The sequence below is a fragment of the Amphichorda felina genome (assembly GCF_050947745.1).
Source record: "Amphichorda felina strain 45539 chromosome Unknown scaffold_4, whole genome shotgun sequence".
Taxonomy (NCBI): domain Eukaryota; kingdom Fungi; phylum Ascomycota; class Sordariomycetes; order Hypocreales; family Bionectriaceae; genus Amphichorda; species Amphichorda felina.
The window spans coordinates 2,494,684-2,518,599 of record NW_028145046.1 but is presented as its reverse complement, the minus strand read 5'-3'; the positions used below and the strand labels follow the sequence as shown (position 1 = coordinate 2,518,599).

At 53.2% G+C, this 23,916-nt stretch overlaps 7 protein-coding genes across 7 annotated transcripts; 6 read left to right on the top strand and 1 right to left on the bottom strand.

Moving 5' to 3' along the window:
• Positions 1 to 713: 713 nt before the first annotated feature.
• ACO1O0_004572 (chromosome segregation protein Csm1/Pcs1-domain-containing protein) lies at positions 714 to 2,082 on the top strand (the record flags this gene model as incomplete). Its single annotated transcript, XM_083194011.1, has 3 exons — positions 714 to 1,368; positions 1,425 to 1,811; positions 1,868 to 2,082. The coding sequence occupies 3 exons, from the start codon at positions 714 to 716 to the stop codon at positions 2,080 to 2,082; spliced, it is 1,257 nt and encodes a 418-aa protein (XP_083050959.1).
• Positions 2,083 to 2,823: 741 nt separating this feature from the next.
• MCD4 (mannose-ethanolamine phosphotransferase MCD4) lies at positions 2,824 to 6,121 on the top strand (the record flags this gene model as incomplete). Its single annotated transcript, XM_083194010.1, has 5 exons — positions 2,824 to 3,001; positions 3,069 to 4,624; positions 4,675 to 4,747; positions 5,316 to 5,479; positions 5,531 to 6,121. The coding sequence occupies 5 exons, from the start codon at positions 2,824 to 2,826 to the stop codon at positions 6,119 to 6,121; spliced, it is 2,562 nt and encodes an 853-aa protein (XP_083050958.1).
• A 2,033-nt stretch (positions 6,122 to 8,154) lies between these two features.
• Positions 8,155 to 11,511, top strand: CTF1 (CeGAL family transcription factor; the record flags this gene model as incomplete). Its single annotated transcript, XM_083194009.1, has 5 exons — positions 8,155 to 8,318; positions 8,394 to 8,418; positions 8,751 to 8,887; positions 9,013 to 11,397; positions 11,451 to 11,511. The coding sequence occupies 5 exons, from the start codon at positions 8,155 to 8,157 to the stop codon at positions 11,509 to 11,511; spliced, it is 2,772 nt and encodes a 923-aa protein (XP_083050957.1).
• A 1,030-nt stretch (positions 11,512 to 12,541) lies between these two features.
• ACO1O0_004569 (LysM peptidoglycan-binding domain-containing protein) lies at positions 12,542 to 14,651 on the top strand (the record flags this gene model as incomplete). Its single annotated transcript, XM_083194008.1, has 2 exons — positions 12,542 to 12,545; positions 12,736 to 14,651. 2 exons carry the CDS (start codon positions 12,542 to 12,544, stop codon positions 14,649 to 14,651), a joined length of 1,920 nt encoding a protein of 639 aa, XP_083050956.1.
• Positions 14,652 to 15,301: 650 nt separating this feature from the next.
• On the top strand, positions 15,302 to 15,818 carry ACO1O0_004568 (sterol homeostasis protein ARV1; the record flags this gene model as incomplete). The annotated part of the gene is made up of 2 exons (XM_083194007.1): positions 15,302 to 15,544; positions 15,609 to 15,818. The coding sequence occupies 2 exons, from the start codon at positions 15,302 to 15,304 to the stop codon at positions 15,816 to 15,818; spliced, it is 453 nt and encodes a 150-aa protein (XP_083050955.1).
• Positions 15,819 to 17,414: 1,596 nt separating this feature from the next.
• ACO1O0_004567 (NAD binding domain of 6-phosphogluconate dehydrogenase-domain-containing protein) lies at positions 17,415 to 18,354 on the bottom strand (the record flags this gene model as incomplete). The annotated part of the gene is made up of 2 exons (XM_083194006.1): positions 17,415 to 18,287; positions 18,346 to 18,354. 2 exons carry the CDS (start codon positions 18,352 to 18,354, stop codon positions 17,415 to 17,417), a joined length of 882 nt encoding a protein of 293 aa, XP_083050954.1.
• A 4,023-nt stretch (positions 18,355 to 22,377) lies between these two features.
• Positions 22,378 to 23,694, top strand: GVP36 (BAR domain-containing family protein; the record flags this gene model as incomplete). The annotated part of the gene is made up of 5 exons (XM_083194005.1): positions 22,378 to 22,421; positions 22,614 to 22,739; positions 22,817 to 23,417; positions 23,467 to 23,598; positions 23,659 to 23,694. 5 exons carry the CDS (start codon positions 22,378 to 22,380, stop codon positions 23,692 to 23,694), a joined length of 939 nt encoding a protein of 312 aa, XP_083050953.1.
• Between the last annotated feature and the right edge of the window lie 222 nt (positions 23,695 to 23,916).

Genomic DNA, 23,916 nt, shown 5'->3' with positions numbered 1-23,916 from the left:
CATCAGCGGTAGAAATACACAAGGGTTTGGGATAAGAATTCAACTCCTTGCTAAACTTGCCAACTTCGTTGTGCCCGTGGAAGGCTTCGCAACGCGACACAGCTGAAGATTGATTTGGGTACCGACTCCAACAGCACGGGCCACTGACCGCCTGGTAGACCACCCGTGCCCGCATGTGGCCCAGTTGGTTGGGCCTCGGATAACAGGACCAGAAGTACTCCGTACCTCACACTTGCAAGTTGCCACCCAGTGGCCATGTGGCGCATGTGCCCCTGCGGGCCTAGTGGTAGCTCTGCCACCAGGCTTATGCACCCTGTATGAGCATGCACAAAAGCATAAAGCCGCCACTCTACATTAATAAACTGGCTTCCCTGTGTTTACATTCATCCCAAAATGGAAAGATCCTCGCGACGTCGCGAAAACACAGCGGTCTTGCACTTCTTGCCCCCTCATCAATAGTACTACTTACAAGTACATTCTCTATTACCTTATCAACTGCACAAGGCCTAAGGAAGTTTTTGGCGAATATCTCACATAGCCTCTCAACTGGTGTTCTTACAGCAAAACATCACTACTTCCTCAAAAAGCCGCCAGCGCATTATCGACGCCACATATCGATGCCACCACATACCAAAGCACCCGCTGGGCTCTCTAGTCTAATAGAATCTGACTCTGAACCAGACTTTACCAGTATCGGCGCCCCGCGAGCCCAAATGGCGCGCGTCGCGTCGCAATCTGGCAGGGAGACCAAGCCCCGTGGCCGACCACCAGCAAACCTTAGCAACAAAGTAACCAAACCTTCTCAGAGAGGAGGACGGCGGACGAGTGCGGGGGCCGCCTCAAGACAGGTTCTGCAGGAGAAAAGCAACAACGAGTCGCGAGGAGCCAACCGATCGGCAAAGGCATACAAGACAATCACGGACGAAGCCGATCCCCTAGACGATGAAGATGCGATGTCGATTAAACCAACACGCGGTAGGCCCAAGATTTCAAATAACGTCGTGACCAACGGCGCCAGTAATGGGGAAAATATATCCAAACCAAAGCGAGGACGGCCTCCCAAAGCCAGAGCTTCTACAGTAGAAGAGGACGCAGAAACTCAACCGACCGAAGCGATGGCAGTTGATGAAGAGGAGCTGCAACAAGCGAGTCAGGAGCTGGAGCCTACTATGGATGCTGTTGATGAACCAGGGGAACTCTGTATGGATTCTGACTCTGACGATGCGTCACTCCGGCGGCGACTCAGGGAACTCACCAAGCGATACAAGGGCCTAGAAGCAAGGTACGGAGATCTCCGAGACGTTGGAGTCAAGGATGCAGAGCGCAATTACGATCAGCTGAAGAAGCAGTCGGAAGAGAATAGCGCAGGTCAGTTCAATTATTTGATATTCAGCCACTGTACAGACGGCTGACATGATTCATAGCCGCGAGCAAGTTGATATCAGAGCTAAGGGCGGAGCTATCGATACGATCCTCGCTGGCAAAGAAACTCGAACTCAGTGAAGCTAAATGCGACAGCTTAGCAGCCCAAGCAACCGAGCTCAGCACCAGCCTTTCGGATGCCAGATCGGAAATCAAAACACTGTCAACGAAGCTAGCCGCGGCTAGGAATGCCGAAGCTAACATCAAGGTTCCAGGAAGTGCTCTCAAGTCCAACGGAGCAGGGAACCGCGCCCCGGCTGTAGAAGTTGTGCAAGCAGCTCAGGCCAAGGAAGATCTCTACGGAGACCTTACTGGCCTGATTGTTCGTGGAATGAAGCATGGCGACAAGGAAGATATCTTTGACTGCATCCAGACTGGGAGGAATGGAAGTAAGAGATCCCACTGCCGATCGTTGACAGCGCGACCGTGCTAACTCATTGCACAGCACTCCATTTCAAGCTGGCCCTGGACACAGCTGACCGGGTCGAGAATTATGAGGACGTTCAATACACCTATCGACCACAGCTAGACCCCAATCGCGACGGGGATTTGCAGCTTATCCTCCCAGACTATCTTTTAGAGGAGATCACGTTCCCGCGACCACACGCGTCCAAGTTCTTCTCACGAGTCACCAAGTCTCTAACAGAGAAGGTGGATTGAGGCAACTAGCTGTAGTTGGGCCCATGGTTGTCCATGGCAGTGCTAATTGGTGTTGTTGTCAGGCAAGCGCTGAATTCAGATATCCTCTTGCAAGGCGTTTCAGCATGGCAGGTTGTTTCAGGTTGAATGAAATATCCTCAAGCTCGCAGGAATTTAAATATAAATCTAATGAATGCCATGAGTGTCAAGAACACTAGCCCACAGAGTTTCAACTTGAAGGGTCAGCCTAATACTAGCCATCAAGGTGCATGCAAGTGCATCTGCCCAAGCGCCCCGAGCTTCCCATCTGCACTGTTCTGCAGTGCCATGATTGGTCCTATATCCCACATTCGCGTAGTGACCCGCGCGTTTCATTGGTCACACGTTCAGACCTTAAAATTTCCCGGTCGCTCGCGACCATCATGCACCCCTTGGACAGGACACGGTGCGGGCTGTGTGGAACTTCCAGGTTGGCAAGGCAAGGCAAGTTGGTCAACCTACCATCCTAGCACACTGGCAGTTGGCAACCTCCTCTTCTGCCAAGTGGGCTCCGTCGACCGACAATTCATACATGCGAGCGCTCTTGTAGAGCTTAACTGAACGCCTGCGTCCAACCTCCCTCGCCTGCTCGATTCTATCTTCACTCGCTTGAAGGTGCCAGGAAAGAGCTGTCATCAACTCAAGCTATGGACTCGCTTCGATCGCGTTGAAATAAATCGGACACTCGCCTTCGTCTACAGCTACAGTATTCTAAAAGCTACCATGCCTTCTTACGCTCGCTTCGGCTTCTTGGCCACAGCCGTGGTCTTCCACCTAGTATACGTCTTGTCCATCTTCGACATCTACTTCGTCAGCCCCGTCGTGTCTGGAATGCGCCTCTTCGGTGTTGAAAGACCACCACAAGCCAAGGCACCAGCTGATCGGCTTTTTCTGTTCGTCGGTACGTGGGTGCCTAAGCAAGTGTGTCAACCTGTCCGTGAGCCGTAGCTAACCCTCCCTCTATTAAGGTGATGGACTTCGAGCCGACAAAGCCTTCCAGTCTTTCCCAGAGCCATACCCCAAATCCAAAGAGGACTTGGGCCCTCGACCACTCGCCCCCTTTCTCCGCTCACGGATTTTAGAGCATGGCACATTCGGTATCTCGCACACGCGCGTCCCGACGGAATCCCGCCCCGGCCACGTCGCCTTAATCGCTGGTCTATACGAGGATGTATCCGCTGTTGCCACTGGTTGGAAACTCAATCCCGTCAATTTCGACAGCGTCTTCAACAGGAGCCGCCACACCTGGAGCTGGGGGAGCCCTGACATCCTGCCCATGTTTGAGCGAGGGGCTGTACCGGGACGGGTCGACGCTTACATGTATGAAGCCGAGCTCGAAGACTTCTCCAAAGAAGCTCTACATCTTGACTACTGGGTCTTTGATCATGTCAAAGACTTTTTCGCTGAAGCCACAACCAACCCGGTTCTCAACAAGGCCGTGCGCCAGGAAAAAGTTGTCTTCTTCTTGCATCTGTTAGGCCTCGACACCACGGGGCATTCCTACCGCCCGTACTCAGCCGAGTATCTGTACAACCTAAAGGTAGTTGACCAGGGAGTCAAGGAGATCACGGAGCTCATCGATAAGTTTTATGGAGACGGCAGAACCGCATACGTCTTCACAGCAGATCACGGCATGAGCGACTGGGGGAGCCACGGAGACGGCCACCCCGACAATACCCGAACCCCGCTCATTACTTGGGGCTCAGGTATCTCGTCACCTCAGCTATACCCCGGATCGATTGCCCCAGGGCACGATGAGTACTCGTCAGACTGGGGCCTTGATCATGTGCGGAGGCATGATGTTGCGCAAGCCGACGTTGCCGCTTTGATGGCGTATCTGATTGGGGCGGAATTTCCAGCGAACTCTGTAGGAGAGCTACCGCTCTCGTACCTATCTGCTGACAGTCAAGAGAAAGCTGAGGCGTCCCTAGTCAATGCTCAGGGCATCCTTGAAATGTACCGCGTGAAGGAGGAGAAAAAGAAAACCACGCAACTCAGGTTCAAGCCTTATGTTCCGTTAAGTGCAGAAGGGTTGACACCCGACGAGCGTCTGTCTAGTATCCGCCACCTTATAGCTTCAGGGAAATACGAGGAGGCTGTTGAGGAAACAGATGCGCTTATGGGCATAGCTCTCGAGGGCCTGCGCTACCTCCAGACATACGACTGGCTCTTCCTCCGGACCGTCGTCACCCTTGGATACCTTGGATGGATGGCCTACGCTATCACGACCGTTGTTGACATGTTTGTCGTCCGAGAGAGTGTTGCTCCTCATAGGAGTGTTCCCGGTATCATCGCCTTCTCTTCCATTCTAGTTGCCCTCTGTGCATCCTTTATTGTTTCAAGTTCTCCTGGCACGTACTACATCTATGCTTTCTTCCCTGTTTTCTTTTGGGAAGAGGTCTTCGCCCGCAGAACCAGTCTGCTTCGGGGCTATCAAGTTTTGTTTGGCCACATCAAATCCGCTGGTGTAATCATGACGTTCATCATTCATACTGTTCTTTATGTTGCAGTTATTGAATCCCTCGTAAGAGTCAACACCTATCGATGTCTTGACTGTTGCTAACTGATGGACAGGCGTTGGGATACATCCACCGCGAGATCTTTACGGGTCTTTTTGTACTTGGGGCGCTCTGGCCAGTCGCATATGGTTTGTCTTTCCTCAAAGCACACCCAGTCCTCAGTGCCAGTTGGGCTGTTTCCTGCTCGGTTATGAGCGTTTTTACACTTCTCCCGGCTATGAAGGTCGAGAGCGTAACTCTGATGTAGGTCCACCAAGACTTCTTGATCTGTCCGGTTACTCACTATGTGCAGTATGTCCGGCGGAGCTCTAATGGTCGCCATTGGTCTACTGTATTTGGCCCTGGAGGATTTCATCCTTGCCGACTTTTCTTGGGCTAGCAGAAAGACCTCGGACAGGTCCAGTCGGGCCGTGGGAAGAGTTCTTACTGGTATACAAGTAAGCCAGTCAACCCGTCACCCCAACTAGTCCTGCAACTAACACGTTGAAGATTGGGTTGATCCTCTTGTCTATGCTAGTGACTCGCTCAAGCGCACTTTCTCTTCAAGCAAAACAAGGCCTTCCGCTGGGTAATCAGGTTGTTGGGTGGATTGTACTCGGTACGTGGCTTCGATACATCCCATCCCATGATGGCCCTAGAGTAAAGAGTTGAACTAGGGAAGAGTTGAACTAGGGCCACATGCTAACAGGGGAATAGTTGTCTCGTTCCTCATGCCTCTAGCGCATAGACTCGACCCCTCCAACCATTATATGCACCGATTAATGGTCCTATTCCTGACGTGTGCTCCATCGTTTGTCATTCTTACCATCTCATACGAAGGTCTTTTCTATGTTGCGTTCAGTGTTACGCTATTGGCATGGGTTCGACTAGAGTACAGCATACATGCATTCACGGTACCACAAACAAGTCAGAATGGGCATGTGATGAGCAAGGGGGAGCCGGAGACCTCTGGACTACGACCCCTGAGTCTAACCGACGCACGAGTTGTCCTCTTCTTCATGGTTCTGTTACAAGCAGCTTTCTTCAGCACCGGCAACGTCGCATCAATATCTTCATTCAGCTTGGAGAGCGTCAACCGGCTTATTCCGGTTTTTGACCCCTTCTCCCAAGGTGCTCTTTTGATCGTCAAGCTCATGATTCCCTTCGCTTTGATCTCGGCAAACTTGGGCGTTCTCAACAAGCGTCTTGGGGTCGCCCCGTCGGCTCTCTTCATGCTGACAATGGCCCTAAGCGACATTCTGACGCTATATTTCTTCTGGGTAGTCAAAGACGAGGGCTCCTGGCTGGAGATCGGGTCCACAATCAGTCACTTTGTTATCGGGAGCCTGCTGTGCGTATTTGTGGCTGCCTTGGAAGGAGTCAGCGGTTTCTTCATCTCCGGCCTAACAGTGGGTGATAGACCCGGTGTACCAGTAACGGCAGTAGAAAACGGGAAGAAGGCAGATCTAATGGTGGCAAATGGTAGAACATCATCTGACAAGTCTGAGGCGAAGACGAAATAGACGGGGTAATTTTGCACTCCCTAATACGGATGTCCTGGAGGTGTCTTGAAGACAAAAGCCATATTGGGTAACAGAGGATGGGGTAGATTTGGGAAAGTAGAAATGGACAGTTCTCTTCAAGTCGTTGATAGGCCCTACAGTACCTACCTATTCAAGTTGTTAAGGGGCAAATCCACTGCATCTCTCGAGGAACAGGGTGATGAGTGAAGATCATCCCCCACCCAGTCCTGGTCCAGCAACTATTATGAGGTATCACGAGCATTCATCTTCTTTTAACTGACTGGGAAGTCAGCGGTCTTTTGGTCCCGAGAACACCCGGGCTTTGTGCACCCTTCGGGAACATGTCGCTACCTATAGCACGGGTGATCTAATCCGCTAGGCGACTTGATTTTGATGAGGGGCCAGGCAACATGGCGGGCGAGAAGGGTCGGCACGCCTCATGCACACCATAAAGTCGTCTTGGCTTCCTAAGCAGGGCGCTCGGGTCAAAGACTCCCCATGGGGGATCCGCCCCCTGTTGGTTGCCCCGTCTCGCCCGTTGTGAGGGTGGTGGCGCGGGTTTGGGGTCACGGGCGAGGATCTAGATTCTCAAGACAGGATCGTGAACCATGAACCCCGCCCCCTGCGTCAAGTCTGGCATCGAGTTTGTGCGGGGACAGTGCCCAAGCCCAGAGCTACAGACGTCGCATCAGAATGGTGCCAAGAAGGTGAGACAAGTTTCTACACCTTTGAAGGCTCATGGCAAAGCCTAAAAATGTCCAGATTTCAGCTAAGAGGCCCTTGATTTGATGAGAAATATGTACGTGTGCGGACTGTGGAGTTGCCGAAGAAGAAAAGCATGTGAAGATGGGGATCCTTGTCACTGGTATGAGGGGAACAACGTGATCCAGGTGGCCAAGGAAAGGGGCCAACACCGTCACTAGCTGGTAGCCAACTAATAATACATATTATCCTCTTGCATGACGATTGAGGGAATGTTGTGTGATGTGGGCAGGTTCAATGAAGTACGAGTAAGTAGTAACCGCAGTGGCAATACAGAAGAGTAAGGTATTAAGGGAAGGTGGACAAAAGTAGGGGCCTGGATCGCACTCTCAAGAATTGCTTGTCTCGATAGGTCCTACAGGCACCCAATTACTCTTGTCTGGCGCTTATTATGCGGCTGACGGGGTGCACAAGTGGACATTGCAATTGCAGGGGAGCCCGTACATGTCATAGCAGGATGGTGGATTGGCAAAGTGTCAATCATCGGAGGAGAGATGTCGAGTTGTTCTAATACCTATTACTACTACACGGATATAGAGTGGCATCGCGTTGCCATGACGGGATGCTCCAGGCTGAATTTCCGCGCCGCGTCAGTGCACACGCTAGCGTCTGGACGTTGAAGGGGAGAAGGCAGGGCATCGGTCTCGACTTTGGAGTCTGGCAACGGCAAGGCTGGCTCGTTAACATCCAGGCGGGTTGGGCGGAGGCGGCCAGGCGAGCGCCGAATTGGATGCCCAGACGAGACGGGGCAGATGGATGAGGTGGGCAGCTAGTGGGATAGCACGGGGGAGGCTTGGACGCTTGGTGGAATCAGTGGATGGACTCTGGAGGGCGGGGCAGTGTCTGGCTCTGGCGGTTGGTACCTGGTACCTACTCGTGGGCACTAGCAGCGAGGGACGGTATCCGTACACACACACGCACACAAAACACGCCCACCTGAGCACCTGGGGGCGGGCTCCTGAGCGAGCACCTGAGAGTCCTTGGGCGCAACGAGACACCTTGACCTCAGCCAGTCCTGTCTGTCAATTCTCATATGAGGAAGTTGGTAGGCGTAGGCACGTCCTAGTCCACAGTCACTCACTTCTCCCAGTCCGTCCACCACCGACGCAGCCGGACAGTCTTCGACGTGCAGGCAGCCCGAGTTTCCGAGACCTGAAGCGTACCCGGGGGCAGCACTTTAAAGACACCAACAGCCCGGGACGTCACTCACTCTCCCCTGGGCACACATCATCCTCTCCGCCCTCTCTCTCACCTCTCTCCGGGACGCCATCATGGACGTTGACATGATGGCCGGTCACGACCCATCGCAGTCGCAGCAGAAACAGCAGCAGGCACCCCAGTCTCCGTCCCAGCAGTCCCAGGCGTCCTCGGTCGCCTCCAAGCCCCCCGCGCCCAGCAATGCGACATCCACGGCCGGACAGATGAGTTTCAGAAGGTTCGTCAATCGTCGGCTGTCCGCAAAATTGAGTGTTGGCAGGATATTGACTCAAGTTTCTTTCGCATTTTAAAGGCAACGAGCTTCAAGGGCCTGCGAGGTATGTCTTGTGTTGTTTTTTTTTATGTGTGGCCAAGTAGAAGAATGCGCCGTCGCGTCCCTGTTACCTGCCCGTTGTCGCCCCATCAGCTCCATCCACGCGATACTGAGCCGAGGCATCTCGGTGGTGGTGGTGGTGGTGGTCAATCGACAACCCCCCTCAACCAGCATTCCACAATTACGCTGAAGGAGCAACGCTGACTTTGACCCTCGTTACTTGACTCAACAGACCTGTCATGCTCGAAAGGTAAGCTCATTTTGTCTGCAAGCGTGCCAAAGAGCCCTGTGCATCTCTCTTCCCCGCCTTGCGATCGTGGATTGACTTGTCTCCAGGTCCGCTGCGACGCTGCTAGCCTTGGTGTCCCTTGCACCAACTGCGTAGCCTTCCAAATCGAATGTCGCATACCCACTCCAAAGAGAAAGAAGACCCAGAACACATCTGGAAGTCAGGGGAACAAGGATTCCGACAGGTATGTCTCGCTCCTTCTTCCTTCCCCTTGTACCGTGCTACTACCCGCGAGGGCTGCTGGCACCTTTGGCACCTTTGGCTTGGTTGGACACACCGATGCTGACATCTGCCACGCTCCAAACACAGTGACCGAGGCGAAGGTCCGGACGAACGATCACAATATGCCGATAACGCCGCCTCCTCTGCCTTCTCTGGGCGAGGTCCCATAGGATCCCATTCCAACGAAGGGACACCGTTGGTCGCTCAGACAGAGGCACAGGCCAAGAAGGATGAGATGGATAACAACACATATGTGGACATCGTCATGAAGCCAAAGTTTACCCGCGCCCCTATCACAGAGGCCGGAAGGGTTGCCTTTCTCGGCGAGTCGTCTAATCTGACTCTGCTCGTCCACGACCGTCAGGGCTCAGCTGACGTCGTCCACTACCCGCTACCCGAGAATGTCAGAGGCTCCCGAGCCAGGCTGACAGAGCTCGATAATGTCGAAATCGAGATCCTTCACCAGAGGGGCGCCTTTCTACTACCCCCACGGTCCCTGTGCGATGAACTCATTGAGACGTACTTCAAATGGGTTCACCCCATAGTCCCCGTCATCAACCGCACGCGATTCATGAGGCAGTATCGAGATCCTAAGAACCCACCCTCGCTCCTGCTACTTCAAGCTGTCCTCCTAGCAGGATCTAGGGTGTGCAACAACTCTCAGCTCATGGATGCCAATGGGTCGACCAATCCAGCCGCTCTAACATTTTATAAGAGAGCCAAGGCTCTTTACGATGCCAACTACGAGGATGATCGCGTCACGATTGTCCAGGCGCTCTTGTTGATGGGATGGTACTGGGAAGGCCCGGAAGATGTCACCAAGAACGTCTTCTACTGGAGCCGCGTCGCCACCATCGTGGCCCAGGGCACAGGCATGCACCGGACGGTGGAGCAGTCTCAACTCAGCAGGTCTGACAAGAGGCTTTGGAAACGGATATGGTGGACGCTTTTCACACGTGACCGCTCTGTTGCAGTCGCTCTTGGGCGCCCTGTTCACATTAACCTCGACGACTCTGACGTAGAGATGCTGACAGAAGAGGACTTTATTGAGGACGACTCCGAGGGAGGAGGAGAGTTTCCACCCGACCCAGTTCACGTTCAGTTCTTCCTACAGTACGTCAAGCTATGCGAAATTATGGGACTGGTCCTGTCGCAGCAGTATTCAGTGGCCTCTAAGGGTCGACAGCGGAATGCCATCGACCTAACCCATAGCGACATGGCCCTCGCCGATTGGTTGCAGAACTGTCCCAAGATTGTCTACTGGGAAATGCCTCGACACCATTTCTGGTCTGCCCTGCTTCACTCGAACTACTACACAACTTTGTGTCTCCTGCACAGAGCACATATGCCCCCGAGCGGCTCCAGGAGCATGCCCGAGGAATCGCCTTATCCTTCACGAAATATCGCTTTCCAGGCGGCAGCCATGATTACATCCATCGTCGAGAACCTCTCTGCACATAATGAGCTGCGCTATTGTCCAGCTTTTATTGTGTACAGCTTGTTCTCTGCCCTGATCATGCATGTCTACCAAATGAGATCTCCAGTACCGTCTATACAACAAGTAACCCAAGATCGTCTGCGAAGTTGCTTGCAGGCGATGAAGGAGGTGTCTAAAGTTTGGCTTGTCGGTAAGATGGTGTACACTCTGTTTGAGGCCATCATTGGAAATAAGGGACTGGAGGAAAGGCTCCAAAAGGCAGGCGTAAAGCGACATCGGAAAATGCAGAGCATGTCCCAGCATGATTCAGGCAATCGTTCGCAGGATGCCTCCAAGAGGAAGTACGATGACATGGCCATCGACTTCACACCGAACGCCCCCACTCCACAAGAATCCTACGAACGCTCACGACCGCAAACACCGAGTGTCAAGAACGAAAGTGTCAATCCTATGCAGCAGCCTATGCTGGCCTCGCCAAACTCGCGCCAGGCTCCAGCAGACACGTTTATGGGCGGAACAAGCTCACGGCCACAGACAAGACCGGCGACACCTTTCAACCCATCGTTCTCCGTTCCTGCCACACCACCCGACCTATACCTAGTGACGAGAAACTCGCCCAACTTGTCACAGTCACTGCTGGAAAACTTTCAGCCTGATCAACTGTTCCCAGAGAGCTCGGGCATGCCAGCCTTTCCCAATCTATCGCCGACGCAAACTCACCAGAGCCTAGAGCATAGCCTTCTGGGCCAAATGCCTACTCCAACCATGGGATCGGGCATGCAACAGCAACAGCAGCAACAGCAACAGCAGCAACAGCAACAGCAGCATCAGCATCAGCATCCGGGTAACAGCTATCAACAGAGAACCCAAGCGAACAACATGATGCAACCGGGCCAGTTTGGGTTCCAACCACAAGCCAGTACATGGCAGTCCAATTTTGATGGAGCGATGCATGATGGGCAGAGCCCAGACAGCTGGAGCACGGGTTCAGCACAAGGGCAGCCAGCTCCTACGGGGCTCAACGTTGAAGATTGGTATGAGAATTCACCCCCGATATTCTTCTCTCCCCTAACACGCGAGTCTACAGGTTCCAATTCTTCGGTATCAACGGAGATACGAACAACCTCAATCTAGATATGTCTTTATAAGCATATCTCGGGTTATTGGGGCATTTGATATTTAGAGTACATGTGCAAGATCGCAAAAGCATTCGACACAGCTGAGATGGCGCTACAATTTGGGACGGCTGATGGGGCTTTTCGGATTATTCCCCGGCAATGGAAACTTGTGTAACATCACTCAAAAACGCCAATCGACGGAAAGGACATGATAGTCAGATCTGGGTTGGATGCAAATTGATGATACGGAATATGGCGCCATAGGACAGAAGCAGGCCACTCTACGAGTACTAGTCATGAATGAGAGATGAAAGGTGCGCAAGAAGCGTCGTATTATTACCAGGCTCGTGTATGCGGACGTGGCATCAAACACAGCTGGGAATCCCATAAGAGCTCCTAGCTGGTATCACGTAGGATTAGTTGGAGTCGGGGGCTCCTGTCTATTACCTTTTGGGGCATGGGATTGTCACCTGTGTAAGGCGAGCGGTTACCTACGTCAAATACCTAGTAGTGTCGTCAGTGCCGAGTGTAGCATCCGAATGCTGTATCTGTACTCGGAGACAGGGCTCTCACAACCTTAACCTTGAAAGGCTCCAAAAGATATTATTCGTATTAAATTACTGCCTGTCTTTTGTAGCCGTTCGGGCTGTGATTGAAGAGTAACAAGATACATAGTAGTTGAATCCACTCGCGAATTTTGAGAGATATTAACATGCATCATCAAATTGGAAAGCAGCCGAGAGTCGGAAAGTTGACGCTATGCTGTCATTATCAGCAATTTGCCCAATCCAGGGGTGGCTGACCCATCTGGCCAGTGGCTACTAGTGGCCATTGGCAGTGAGTGCAGTGGGTCAACCTTATGGCCAGCGAGTTCAATTGACCTCAGCGAAGTGGGGAGCGTTGCGCCGCCGCCCCAGGAGAATTGTAGCGTAAGTATGTAGCACCCATCATCTGTACTATTATTACCTGTACGTCTGTCTGTTCTCTTCATGGGCCACTCCTCGTCGAGACCACGATACAGTCTATCTAATCATTACACCATCACGACCACGTCCGTGCAATGGGTCTCCCTTATCTGGGCCCCTGATTGCTTCATTGTCGATTTCGTGCCTCTTTCGTCATCCCTTCTTGCCCGATCACCGATGATCTACCTGCTACTTCAGGGCACCCCCCTTTAGTCGTCCGCATCGCTTACCTTGGTCGCTCAAGGATACAGCTACGCGTGTCGAACTAACGACACGTGCCGCCCGAAAGCCTGCTGGAGCACTGATGCCAACCCGCCGCCCAAGCCGCGAGCTGCTTTCCCCGAGTCCCCGGTCATCATGACCGACCGGAGCAGGAGCACTCTGGCCAGGTCATCGTCCCACGTCTCCTCGACTCGCGCGCCCGCCTCCGACTTTCCATCCACGTCCAGTTCAATCAGGCCGCGCAATCGGCGTTTTATAAGCACCGGTGATGGCCATGATGATCTGCCCTCAAACCGCAGCTCCGGCCTGCTCTCAGTCTTCAGCCCTGCGACAAGCCGCGCGGCCAGCCCCTTACCTACCGCTTCTCGCTCCGCCGGGGTGAGCCCGACGCGCAACACGCCTACCGGAGATATCGGACAGTTTCTCAGCGACTCCTGGACGCAGAGCTGGTCCTCAGTTCAGGATCTCACATCCTCGCTCTTTTCGGGCGCTGCGAGCCAAGCCAAGGGGCCGCTCAGTGTTGCGCCCAGTCCCAAGCAAGGTCCTCGTGGCCGTCGTCTCTCTCCCAGTGGTGGCCGCAAGGTCTCTGCGTCGTGGGGCCCCGCGCCACCTTCCCAGAAACCTAGTTTGAACGACGTAGCTGCGGGGTCTTTGGCCAAGAGACAAGCGGCCCTCAAAGCTGCCAGAACCGCCAGCGTCTTAGAGAGCCATGACGGCGTTAATGGCGGCCTCGATGTCTCTGGGAGGCACAAGCGCAGAAACTCGGACGAGGTCATCTCGGAGCGGAACCCCGACGATGACTACCTTGTTTATATCCACCATGTGCAGCCATCCGACACATTTGTTGGCATCATCCTTCGATACAAGTGCAGGGAGGATGTATTCCGCCGCGCAAACGGACTCTGGTCTCGAGATAGCATACAGACACGCAAATGGGTGACAATCCCTGTCGACGCGTGCGAGGTCCGCGGCCGACCCTGCGACCCGCCCTCGTGGCACAACTCGCACCAAATGGACCACCTTGCGCCGACTCCGAATACAGATGAGGGAAGCTCCGGGAAGCAGGGTGTTTACAATGATTTCTTCAGCAAGTCCGACAAAGTGCCGTCCGCGGAAGCAGTGCCGCAGGAGGAGGAGGAAAAGCCTTGGACACATGTTCGCTGGGTGAAGATTGAGTCCATTCCACAGCCCGTCGAGATCGGACGTGTTGCGCGCGGTGCAATGGGTTATTTTCCTCCCAGGCGAAGGAGGAGTATCAGAACCATATCATCCCTGTCAACGCCCAGGCAAAGTTTTGACCTGCCCAATGTTGCCCCTGGCTCCGCCGAGGGCCTCTCCCCTCGTCGCCCCAGCTCCCTCAGCAGTAGCCGCCCACAATTCTCTGCCACGCCGACATCAACTCGGAGCCGCATTGGCAGTGAGGGCGCCGATGGGAAACCGGCTTGGATGAAGCGCCCAGGCGGCGTCGGTTCCATGGGTAAAAACGTGAGGGCGCCCGGGCCAGACAAGGACGTCTTCAACAGTTGGACCAGCAAACATATTCCTGGCCTCAATATTGAGAGTATGCCATCCATGGCAATCATGGGCTCGGAGACTGCGCAGTTCGGCTTCAAGAGCGATTCCAATATCATTGAAAGCTCCCATGAAGAAGGAAGGGATGCCGTCTCGCCCAACCGACAGGGCACTGGCTTGGACCGAGCAGCGGCCGCTGTTGAAACATGGCTACGCGGCGCCCTCGCTAAACGTCCCACCACACCACTTAGGGGAGCTCAGACCAGGAGTGATCCAGCCGGCGGAGACAACGCCGGAGATCTGATAGAGCTTGCGGATACGGGGAGCGATGATGGGCGAGCGATCGGTGATCACTCTGCCAGCCTCACTGACAGTCTTTCGCTGGGGGCCAGCGGCCGCAATGGTGGAAGCAGCAGCTCCATCCGAAGTAGGATGATACCAAGCGGGTCAAAAGAAGGGAAAGTAGACTAACTTAACGCTGCATTTCATTGACTCAATGGGAGGTGAGCCATGTAGACTTGGTCCCTCGTCGTTCTTGCTTTGCCGGATTGTGGCGTTTTTCTTCCGTGGTAGAACTCATCTATAGAAGCCAGCATATTGTACCTTCGAGTTTATTATGATGATGCAAGGCGTTGTGGAAACATCATGGGCAGTGTCTATTCTCTCGACCGGGTGGCTGACTTATAGTAGGAGTGGTATTAGTACTATTAGTAGTAGTAGTACTATCATGTATGTAGTTACGAGACGGCTACTTTATCTAATGTAAATAAGGTAGGTAGATAGTATTAGTATAGGTATTACTTAGTCATTACCGAGCCTGGATCTTCCCATCTAGCTCTGCTGGCATACTACAGTAAATAAGTCGAGACACGGATAAATTACCTTACTGTAAGGTAACAGACAAACATCAATGTGAAAGCGGGACACACTTGCCTAGTTCGGAGAGATAAGCACTTAAAGAGGTACCTAGGTCGTGGCGTACGGAGTAGTACTTGGGGTGGTATTCACAGTCCACCTTAAATTCGGGGTCACGAAATCAACACCCACCCTTAGGTCCGACTTCGCAACTAGTACTACCACCACCACCATTCACTACTATCTGTGAACCACAGGTCGCGCCGATGCCAATCTGCATTGAGTGCCGACACCCCGTCAAGACGCTATGGACCTCGTATTCTGGCGCCGGGGACAAGTCGAGCGGGCACAACATCCGTCTGACTGTCTGCCGTAAATGCGGTCGCTTCTGCGACAAGTATGTCGAGCACGACTTTGTCGTGCTGTTCATCGACCTGGTCCTCATCAAGCCCCAAGTCTATCGGCATCTGCTCCATAACACATTGATGCGCGATGGCGACCGCTTTGATGTGCGTTCGAAACGATACCTTAGGTTGAGAGCCTCGAGAGTGCTGATGCGATAGGACCACACAGCCCTCCATTGTCCGCCTCGGCATCCTCCTGCTCCTGTTTGATGTCTATTTGACGTGGGCGCGCATAGAAAAACAGACACTTCCCGACTCGGCCCCAGGCCAGAGTAATCTAGGGAAGCTGGCGCAGCAACCCATCGTGATTCAATATCTCTTCTTTCGTGGGTGTCTCTGTACCCTTACCAATCACGACCGCGCTAACTCTTCTGTCTAACAGTAGTCCTTTGCGCTGTATCGACGATGGCCTTCCATCTCAGCATCCGCTTCCTTACCTCTTCCCGTCTCTCGCCCTTGACTGCGCTGGGTATCCTCCCCCGCTACCCACGGCCCAACTCCGTTTCGACCGCCCTCCTCGTCTCCTCGTCCACGAAACTATTTCCCATCCTCATGGTTATTTGGGAGTACGATGTGCCCGCCGCGGCGCGCTCACTCGGCTGGGCCGTCGTGGCGAATAACGTTGAGGCGCTTCGCATCTTGCTCGATTGCAAATACTACGTAGCTTGCTTGCTGGCCATAGCAGGGGCGGCGGCACGCTGGGCTGTCGGATGGATTGTACTTATCACGGCCGGGCTTGGGGATGTAGACTCAATTAGTGAAAGCAGCGTCGCGACAGATGGGAAGGCACTCTGGGCATTGGTGGTGTACGCAAAGCAATGGGCCGGTCGGCTAGCTGTTGGGTAGGAATAGTTTTTGTCTTTCACGGAGCCAGAGGATGACGTCTTGTTATAATTGAGTTTTGAGACATCAATATCAGGAGTTCATGTACAACGCGCCTAGGTAGTATCTACCACACAGGCTCCTCACTCAAAGTGCCATTGCAAAAAGCTTGGATATCGCACACATAGCTTCCCGTGCCGACGCGCCGCCAGGCTCTTCTTGTAGGCGCACCGGCTCTACTCCTGAATCTTGTCCCCCTAGTTTCGAAATATGATATTGCAGCCGCTCCAATAAACGCCAATCAATATTCGAAGTTGTGGTAGTGTAGTTGTACAGCTGGGGCATGGCAATGTGTAGTGCGCCTTGCTCACCCCATGTATTCGGTCATCCCGTCTGTCGCCGCTAATTCGTTCGTCAACCAGATTCCACTATTCCAGATATTTCTCTCGAAGGTCGTTCCGCAGGGGCGCGATCAGTGGATGCAGTTGGGCGAGGAAGGTGATAAGCCACATGAGGAAGCAGCTGATGATGGAGAGGAGAAGCGAGGACCGCCACAGCCTGGAGAAATCTCAGCTTTATATGTCCAAAGGAGGCAGGGTTCCAGAGACTCACACTTGGTTTGGCCCCTTGGGAGCCAAGAACCAGGACGCAACGCACAATGCGGCAACGACAACGAGACCGATCCAGATCGAGTAACTTGGGGTTGCGCGTTAGTATCTAGGGGGCCACGTAGCGTTCCATCGAGCCCTTACCCCTGAGCCATGATTCCGTTCTGCGCCTGCGAAATATCCCAAGGTCGGGTGCTGTCGGTGCTGAGGGATGCGGCGAGGTTGGAGTTTCTGGTTGTCGTCAGGCGAGTTGGCATTAGGTGGTCAACCCAGTCAAAAGTGGTGTCTAGGTAGGGGTCGCAGCTCACGGAGCTGACGTGACGTCTGTGGCTTAGTCATTCGAATACCTTCATCACCACGTCGTCGCATCACACTTGAAGCCGTCGACATCTGATAAGCAAGAGGCGCTCAGAATGCAAATTATACTACAATATTATACTACTTGGTTTCTGAAAGACCCTTATCTGCTCCGCCGCTGGCCTTGCGGTTCATCGCATAAGATCCGCCATAGAGCCTAAGCCTTGATTTTAACCCTAACCCTGTGCTCAGGCTTCATTCTTGAAATCCAGGCCAGCTTCTTCCCTCACTGCTCCGTAGATGCCGACAATATCGCCAGACGATCCAGAACGTTCAACTTCGGCCAGATGGGTGTCCGCAATTTCAACTAGTCGCAGCCTTGCTCCAGCCTCCGCTGCAAGGCTTTTGGCATGGTGTGCGTCTTTCCGAGCAAGTTCAACCCCAAAGAGAGGCTCCTTCCTGTAGTAGTCTCCATGCATCATGCGGGAGCTGTATCCAACGTACGGACCTGGAAACATTGCCTCCACAAACTGGTGGAGAGTGTCCATCCCTAAACCCGACTTTTCTGCCACAACATACGCCTCAGCAAGCTGCTCGGCCATTGCGAGAACGAAGCTGTTGCCGAGAATTTTGAGCGAAGTAGCTTTACCGTATGACTGGTCGCTCATGTCAATCTCTGCCTTCGCCATCACGCCTGAGAACCAGGGCTTTGCCTTGGCTACGCTATTCTTTGGTCCTGCGAGGACACCAATGAGCTGCCCAGCCTCAGCAGCTGGCGGTGCTCCAAAAACAGGCGCAGCCACAAACTCGGCACCCTTGGCTCTAACTGCCTTAGCCATGGCCTCGGTCGTATCCGGATGGATCGTAGAGCATTCAATAAAGAGCTTGCCCTCGACAGGAACCTCTAGGGCATTGTCTAGGGTCTCCTGGACGGCTGCATCGTTGGCCAGGGATGTGAAAATGACGTCGGCTTTGGCCGTGCCGGCAGTTAAGGATTCGACAACTTGCGTCTTTTCAGGGCCCAGCTTGGTGCTCAGGGCAACGGCTTTCTCTGTCGACCGGTTATACAGTAGAAGGGGCAATTGGATGTTTCCCATCTCGACAATGTTCTTGCACATGCCCTGTGTATTCCATACATGTAAGTAAGACACGTCAGAATGTGCACCGGCCTATGCTCACTCTGCCCATGTTTCCGAGGCCTGCGAAGAGTAGGGTTGGGGCCATTATTCCTGAGGGCCTACTAGGCGGTAGGTGATAGGTGATAGTATCTGCGCGTTGCTGCTTTGCAATGAGTCTGGTGTGTTTGCTCCCAGACAATAACTCAAGGGTTCTCGTCCATCGGTGACGAAGGAGAGTCGCCTTTGCGAAAGCTGGAAATCATGAAATTTTATACCTACTTACCTACCGTACATAGTGTGAGAGTGACGCAAGGTACCTAGTAGTACCTATGTCACGATAAGTGCTTATCTCAACCTTCTACATACTTACGTAGGCAGTATCCGTGGTCCCAACTAATATCTGCCTTTACTAGTGTGTGTTCAGCTTCTCTCATACTAATTCCATGCGTGAAGCTTAACGCGGCACAGAACTCCAACGGTAAGCAAGGTCTGCATTCTTCCAATTGTGCGAGGCTGTTTCTAGACCAAGTTAGGATACAAGGCTGTACCTACGCAATACTGCACATACTATAGTAGTTAATACGTTATGCAGTCCGCATTAGAGCGCCGATGCCGCAGCTAGCTGTGTCTGATCTACTAGGTACCTAAGTACCTACATAGTAGTAATTCGATTTTCCCATGGCCCGAACTTCTTGGCATATGCAGGCCTTGGTGCGTCTCGACTTCCCCAGCCGGGACTGGGGAGGCCGCAACTGATCTCATTAAACCAGTAGAGAGCAAGAGGTGAGGCCCACAAAGCCACACATGCAAAAAGTCGAAAGCTTATCAATCAGTACCAACTTTAGCCGCTTTCCCTCTAGCCTAGGTTTTTATTGTGCACAGACAAGAAAGCTACCAGGAGCTTGGCCCGGACCACCAGCCCATTTTGACCATTTTGACTCACATCCTTCCATAACCTCGGCGAACCACATCTTGAATTCATCACTGTAGGACTCACTCATCTGATTCTTCTACGATGATGCCTCAATAGCGGCAGTTTTTCGGCCGCAGCTCATTTGGATACTCCATCGCTAGGTGGTGTGCCGTTTGGTCGAGATACCACTTACAAATCTGAACCGGCTGCGATGTGTCACCGCCTCCAAGATGAAATGCATTCAGTCCTGGAAGACGGCGTCCAGCTGCGGCCAGTGCTTCCTTAGCAACACCATGAGGTTTTCTTTCCTCCGAAGGTCCTACTGTCGAGCTTGCTCGAGCCCGCAAAGACCTGCCATTTTGCAACCCACATTGGGCTTGTGCCTAGCATCAGCACCACAGAGGCAGCTTTCCTCACCATCGAAGGCCCGCGTCAAACAACAAGCTTTAGACAGAGTGAGCCGCCACTTCTTTTTTCATTCCCCTTTGAAACCGTCCCTCTGACATTTTACCAGGAAACTCTTGTGTCCGTCCTTGAGGCTTCCGCAACAAAGCGAGACGCTAAAGGATACCTGCAAAAGTATACATCCAAAGATTCTAAGACAAAAGCCGAGTCGGCTCCGCTAGCCAGAGGGGAGCCACATCCACAACAGCAGCCAGGAACGCATCCAAAACAGGATCTGGGCTCTCGGAGCGAGTCAGCCCATGTTGCCCTTATCAAGCTCCGATGCCCTCAGTACCTGGACCAAGACACCATCATCGGTGTCGCCAGGACCCTTTCACAGCTCCGAGTTCTAGGTCTTCTCAGCGTCGTGGTCCTGGACTGTGGCGCTGATGAGAACCGAGAAACCTTCGGCGATCAAGCGCTGAACCTTTGTGAGGCGCTTGATTCGTTTTCGAAACCGGGATGCAAGCTACTTGAGGATATCGTTGTTGGACATCCGCACGGCTCCTTGTCGTCACCTTCCATTGTTGGAAATACAATGCGCGTTGACGATTTGGACCGGTTGAAGCGCGCTTTGCAACATGGCTTGATTCCCGTGGTACCCTCGGTCGCACGTCGTAACAACGCCTCGCCTCCCCGACCAGTTGACGCCGACCAGTTCGTTTTAACGATAACAAAATACCTATCCGGCATGCAGTTTGCATCTCCTGGTGACGAGCCATCTAGCGCAGCCCCCGAAACTGCCAAGCCTCGGAAGATTGCCTCGGTTGAAAGAGTCATTATTCTTGACCCCTTGGGGGGGACGCCTGTACCAGGACGCCCAGGAACTTCACAGCGATTTGTGAACCTCGAGCAGGAGTATGACACTCTTTTGAGGCATCTCATGGGGCCAGAAGGCTCTCCTCTAGCACACAAGGACCAATGCTCTGCCTCGGCAACCATTCACGCCTCTAACCTCCACTTAGCTAAAGAGGCACTATCGATACTGCCTTCATCCTCTTCCGTGGTTATTACCACTCCCCTCGCCGCCGCTAGCACGCATTTCATCGCATCAGGGGCGTCCAAGGTGTCATCGCCGAATCAGGAAGTGCCGCAGTTTGGCTTCAACGGCATGGTCACGACCAGAAAGAGACAAAACCCATTGTTACACAATCTCTTGACCGACAAGCCAGTGTACTCGTCATCTCTCCCTGTTAAAAGAATACAGGATAGCGGCTACAATGTGGCGAATGTTGGGCCCTCATCGGCCGCAACACTCGTTAAGCGCGGAATGCCGTTGACAATTTTTCCCGATCCTCGTATCCAACTTTGGGCACCACCTAAGCCTGGAGGTTCTCGTCTTCGACTTACAGATAACTGTATTGACCTACCACGGTTGGTATATTTGATTGAAAATTCGTTCGGTCGCAAACTAGACGTTCAGGACTATCTGAATCGAGTCAACGAGAACCTGGCCGGCATCATCATAGCTGGAGAGTATGAAGGAGGGGCCATCCTGACTTGGGAACAACCACAGGGGCTTGACCAGCAGACTGCATATGAGCAGGGTCGTCTTGTCCCTTACCTAGACAAGTTTGCAGTCTTGAAAAGCCGCCAGGGGAGTGGTGGCGTGGCAGACATAGTCTTCAACGCCATGGTGGGCGACTGCTTCCCCGATGGTGTTTGCTGGAGGAGCCGCAAAGACAATCCCGTTAACAAGTGGTATTTTGAACGGTCTGTAGGGACCAGCAAACTGGACAACAGCAACTGGACCATGTTTTGGACCACTTTGGGATTGGACACTCGACACCCGACAATGCGAGACTACGAGTCTGTTTGTCGGAATGTCGAACCCTCCTGGTCAGATAAAAAGAACGTCGTAGATTAAGATATGAGCTGAAAGGGGGCTCGGTGGATTGTATATATGGTGAGCCGCAGCGTGCGGATGACTTCATAGCTCGCGCAGTCGAATTATTATATTAGTACCGGATGTTTCGCGGCTCTTTGAGGGCCCCGACAAACTCGGAATGCTCCATCTTGGAGGTGAAGGCGGCCACTGAGAAGTGCTTACGTATTTGTAGTATCGTTGGGGGTCTGAGGACGGGCCCTAAGAGTTGTTGAGCGGCTTTCCTTAAGCTGCTAGTAGGTACGGAACAGCCAGGCTTGAGTGAGAACCAACTCCAGACAGCGGACGGTGCGGATACAATTATAATCACTAGTAATCAAGTGGAATGGACATTTTGGGATGTTGGAGTAGCTCTCCGCATAGCCGTAGGTACTTCATACGTAGTACATATCCAAGAGATGATCTACATGCAGCAACCACCGTCGTAATTAAGCCGTTTCTGGGACCAACCCGCTCACATGTACCCAGGTACTAGCTACTAGTACTCGTACTACTTAGGTACTTAGGTACTCGTAGTTAGCACACGTGAATGCAGTGAAACTGCCCAGTGCCCACGCAGTGAGGTTGCATGGCCAGTGGCTCCCGCCCCTGGCAGGAAGCCAGTATCAGACTATCAGTCCCACATGCAGCAGAACAGACCCTCCAATTGGACTACTCCCTTGCCACTGCGTTCCCATATCAACGGCCGGCCAGCTGACACAACTGATTGCCTACCATTGAGGTACATCCCCTAATAAAGAACCTCCACATCAAGCTGTCAACTTTCTGCCTACAACTCTCATTCTTCAGCGTCGACACTCAGCGTCGACATTCCAGTTTCAACCTGACCTAACCGAACATTACCGCCCACCATGGATTTCAACGTGGATTTCAAGAGCTTCGGCAAGAACCTCTCGTGAGTATCTCTAGACCTAGTCGCAACTCAATAGCGACCGTCGACTCGCCCAGTACTCCATGCTAATGGCCTTGTTTCAGCGATTTGGGGGCCCAGATTACTCCCTTCGCGTCGCGTACCTTCCAGTACACGAAGGAGCAATTTGGTCAGGCCGATGATAAGGTGGTCTGCCTTGCCTCGCAATCCCTACAGCTTTGCCCATCCCTCGCAGCGACTAACACTGAGCGCACCACAGACTCAGCTACCTCCCGATTACATCGATCTCGAGAAGCGTGTGGACGCCCTTAAGCAGGCTCACCAGAAGATGCTTGCTGTGACGTAAGTCGTACAGAAACAGGGCAGCCCGGGCCTATCATTCCGACGGCGCGATATAGCTGACGAATACCCTCTAAAAGCTCGCAATATTCGAACGAGGCCTACGACTACCCCCCTAACATCAAGGAGACCTTTCAGGACCTCGGCCGCACCGTCAGCGAAAAGGTCCATCTCCTATCATCCGCAACATCGCCCGCCGAAGCCCAGGCAGCTCTTGTAGCTCCCCCGACTGCCAAACCGCAGCCCAAGACCTTCAGCCATGCCATTGCCCGTGCCAGCTTAGCAAGCAGCCAGATGCTACACCAAAACCATACGGGAGCCGGCGAGGATCCCCTAGCCACGGGTCTGGAGAAATATGCTCTCGCATCGGAGCGCGTTGGTGAGGCCCGCCTCGCACAGGACTCCCAGATCCAGAGCCGCTTCCTCGCTGGCTGGAACACTACACTGAACACCAATCTCAACTTCGCTACCCGCGCCCGCAAGAATGTTGAGAAGTCCAGGCTATCTCTGGATGCTGTCAAGGCCCACGCCAAGGGTACCACCTTCAAGCTTGGTCAGGGTGCTCAGGGAGGGCAGCCTAGTGAGGAGCAGGAGCTCAGCCCTGAAGCTCAGGAGGAGATTGAGAAGGCCGAGGATGAGTTCGTCACCCAGACAGAGGAGGCCGTCGGTGTCATGAAGAATGTAAGTGCCTCAGAACGCTTTTGCTCACCCCATATACTAACCATCAAAGGTTCTTGACTCTCCCGAGCCTCTGCGCAACCTGTCCGAGCTGATCTCGGCCCAAATTGAGTACCATAAGAAGGCCTACGAGGTCCTTTCTGAGCTCGCCCCCGTCATTGAGGGCCTGCAGACCGAACAAGAAGTAGGTCATGCCTCCGCATATGCACCTTGAATGATAGGGTTTGACATTTTGCCCTGCTAGGCCAGCTACCGAAAGAGCCGCGAGGAGGCCTCCTAGTAGAAGGGAGTAACTCGACCCCACATGCTACAATTCTGCCTTCTTAGAAGGTCTCGAGCGGTGCTCGATCGATGCTCAACCCCATGTGCAGTAGCTATTTTTCATCACCTTGTTTCCTTATTTAAGTCGAATAAATATGCAGCGCGTTGGAAGGTCCTCAGCGGGCTGGTTGTGACTAATGTCGCCGCCTCGAATTCAATTGACTTGCTTTGAGAGCCACTG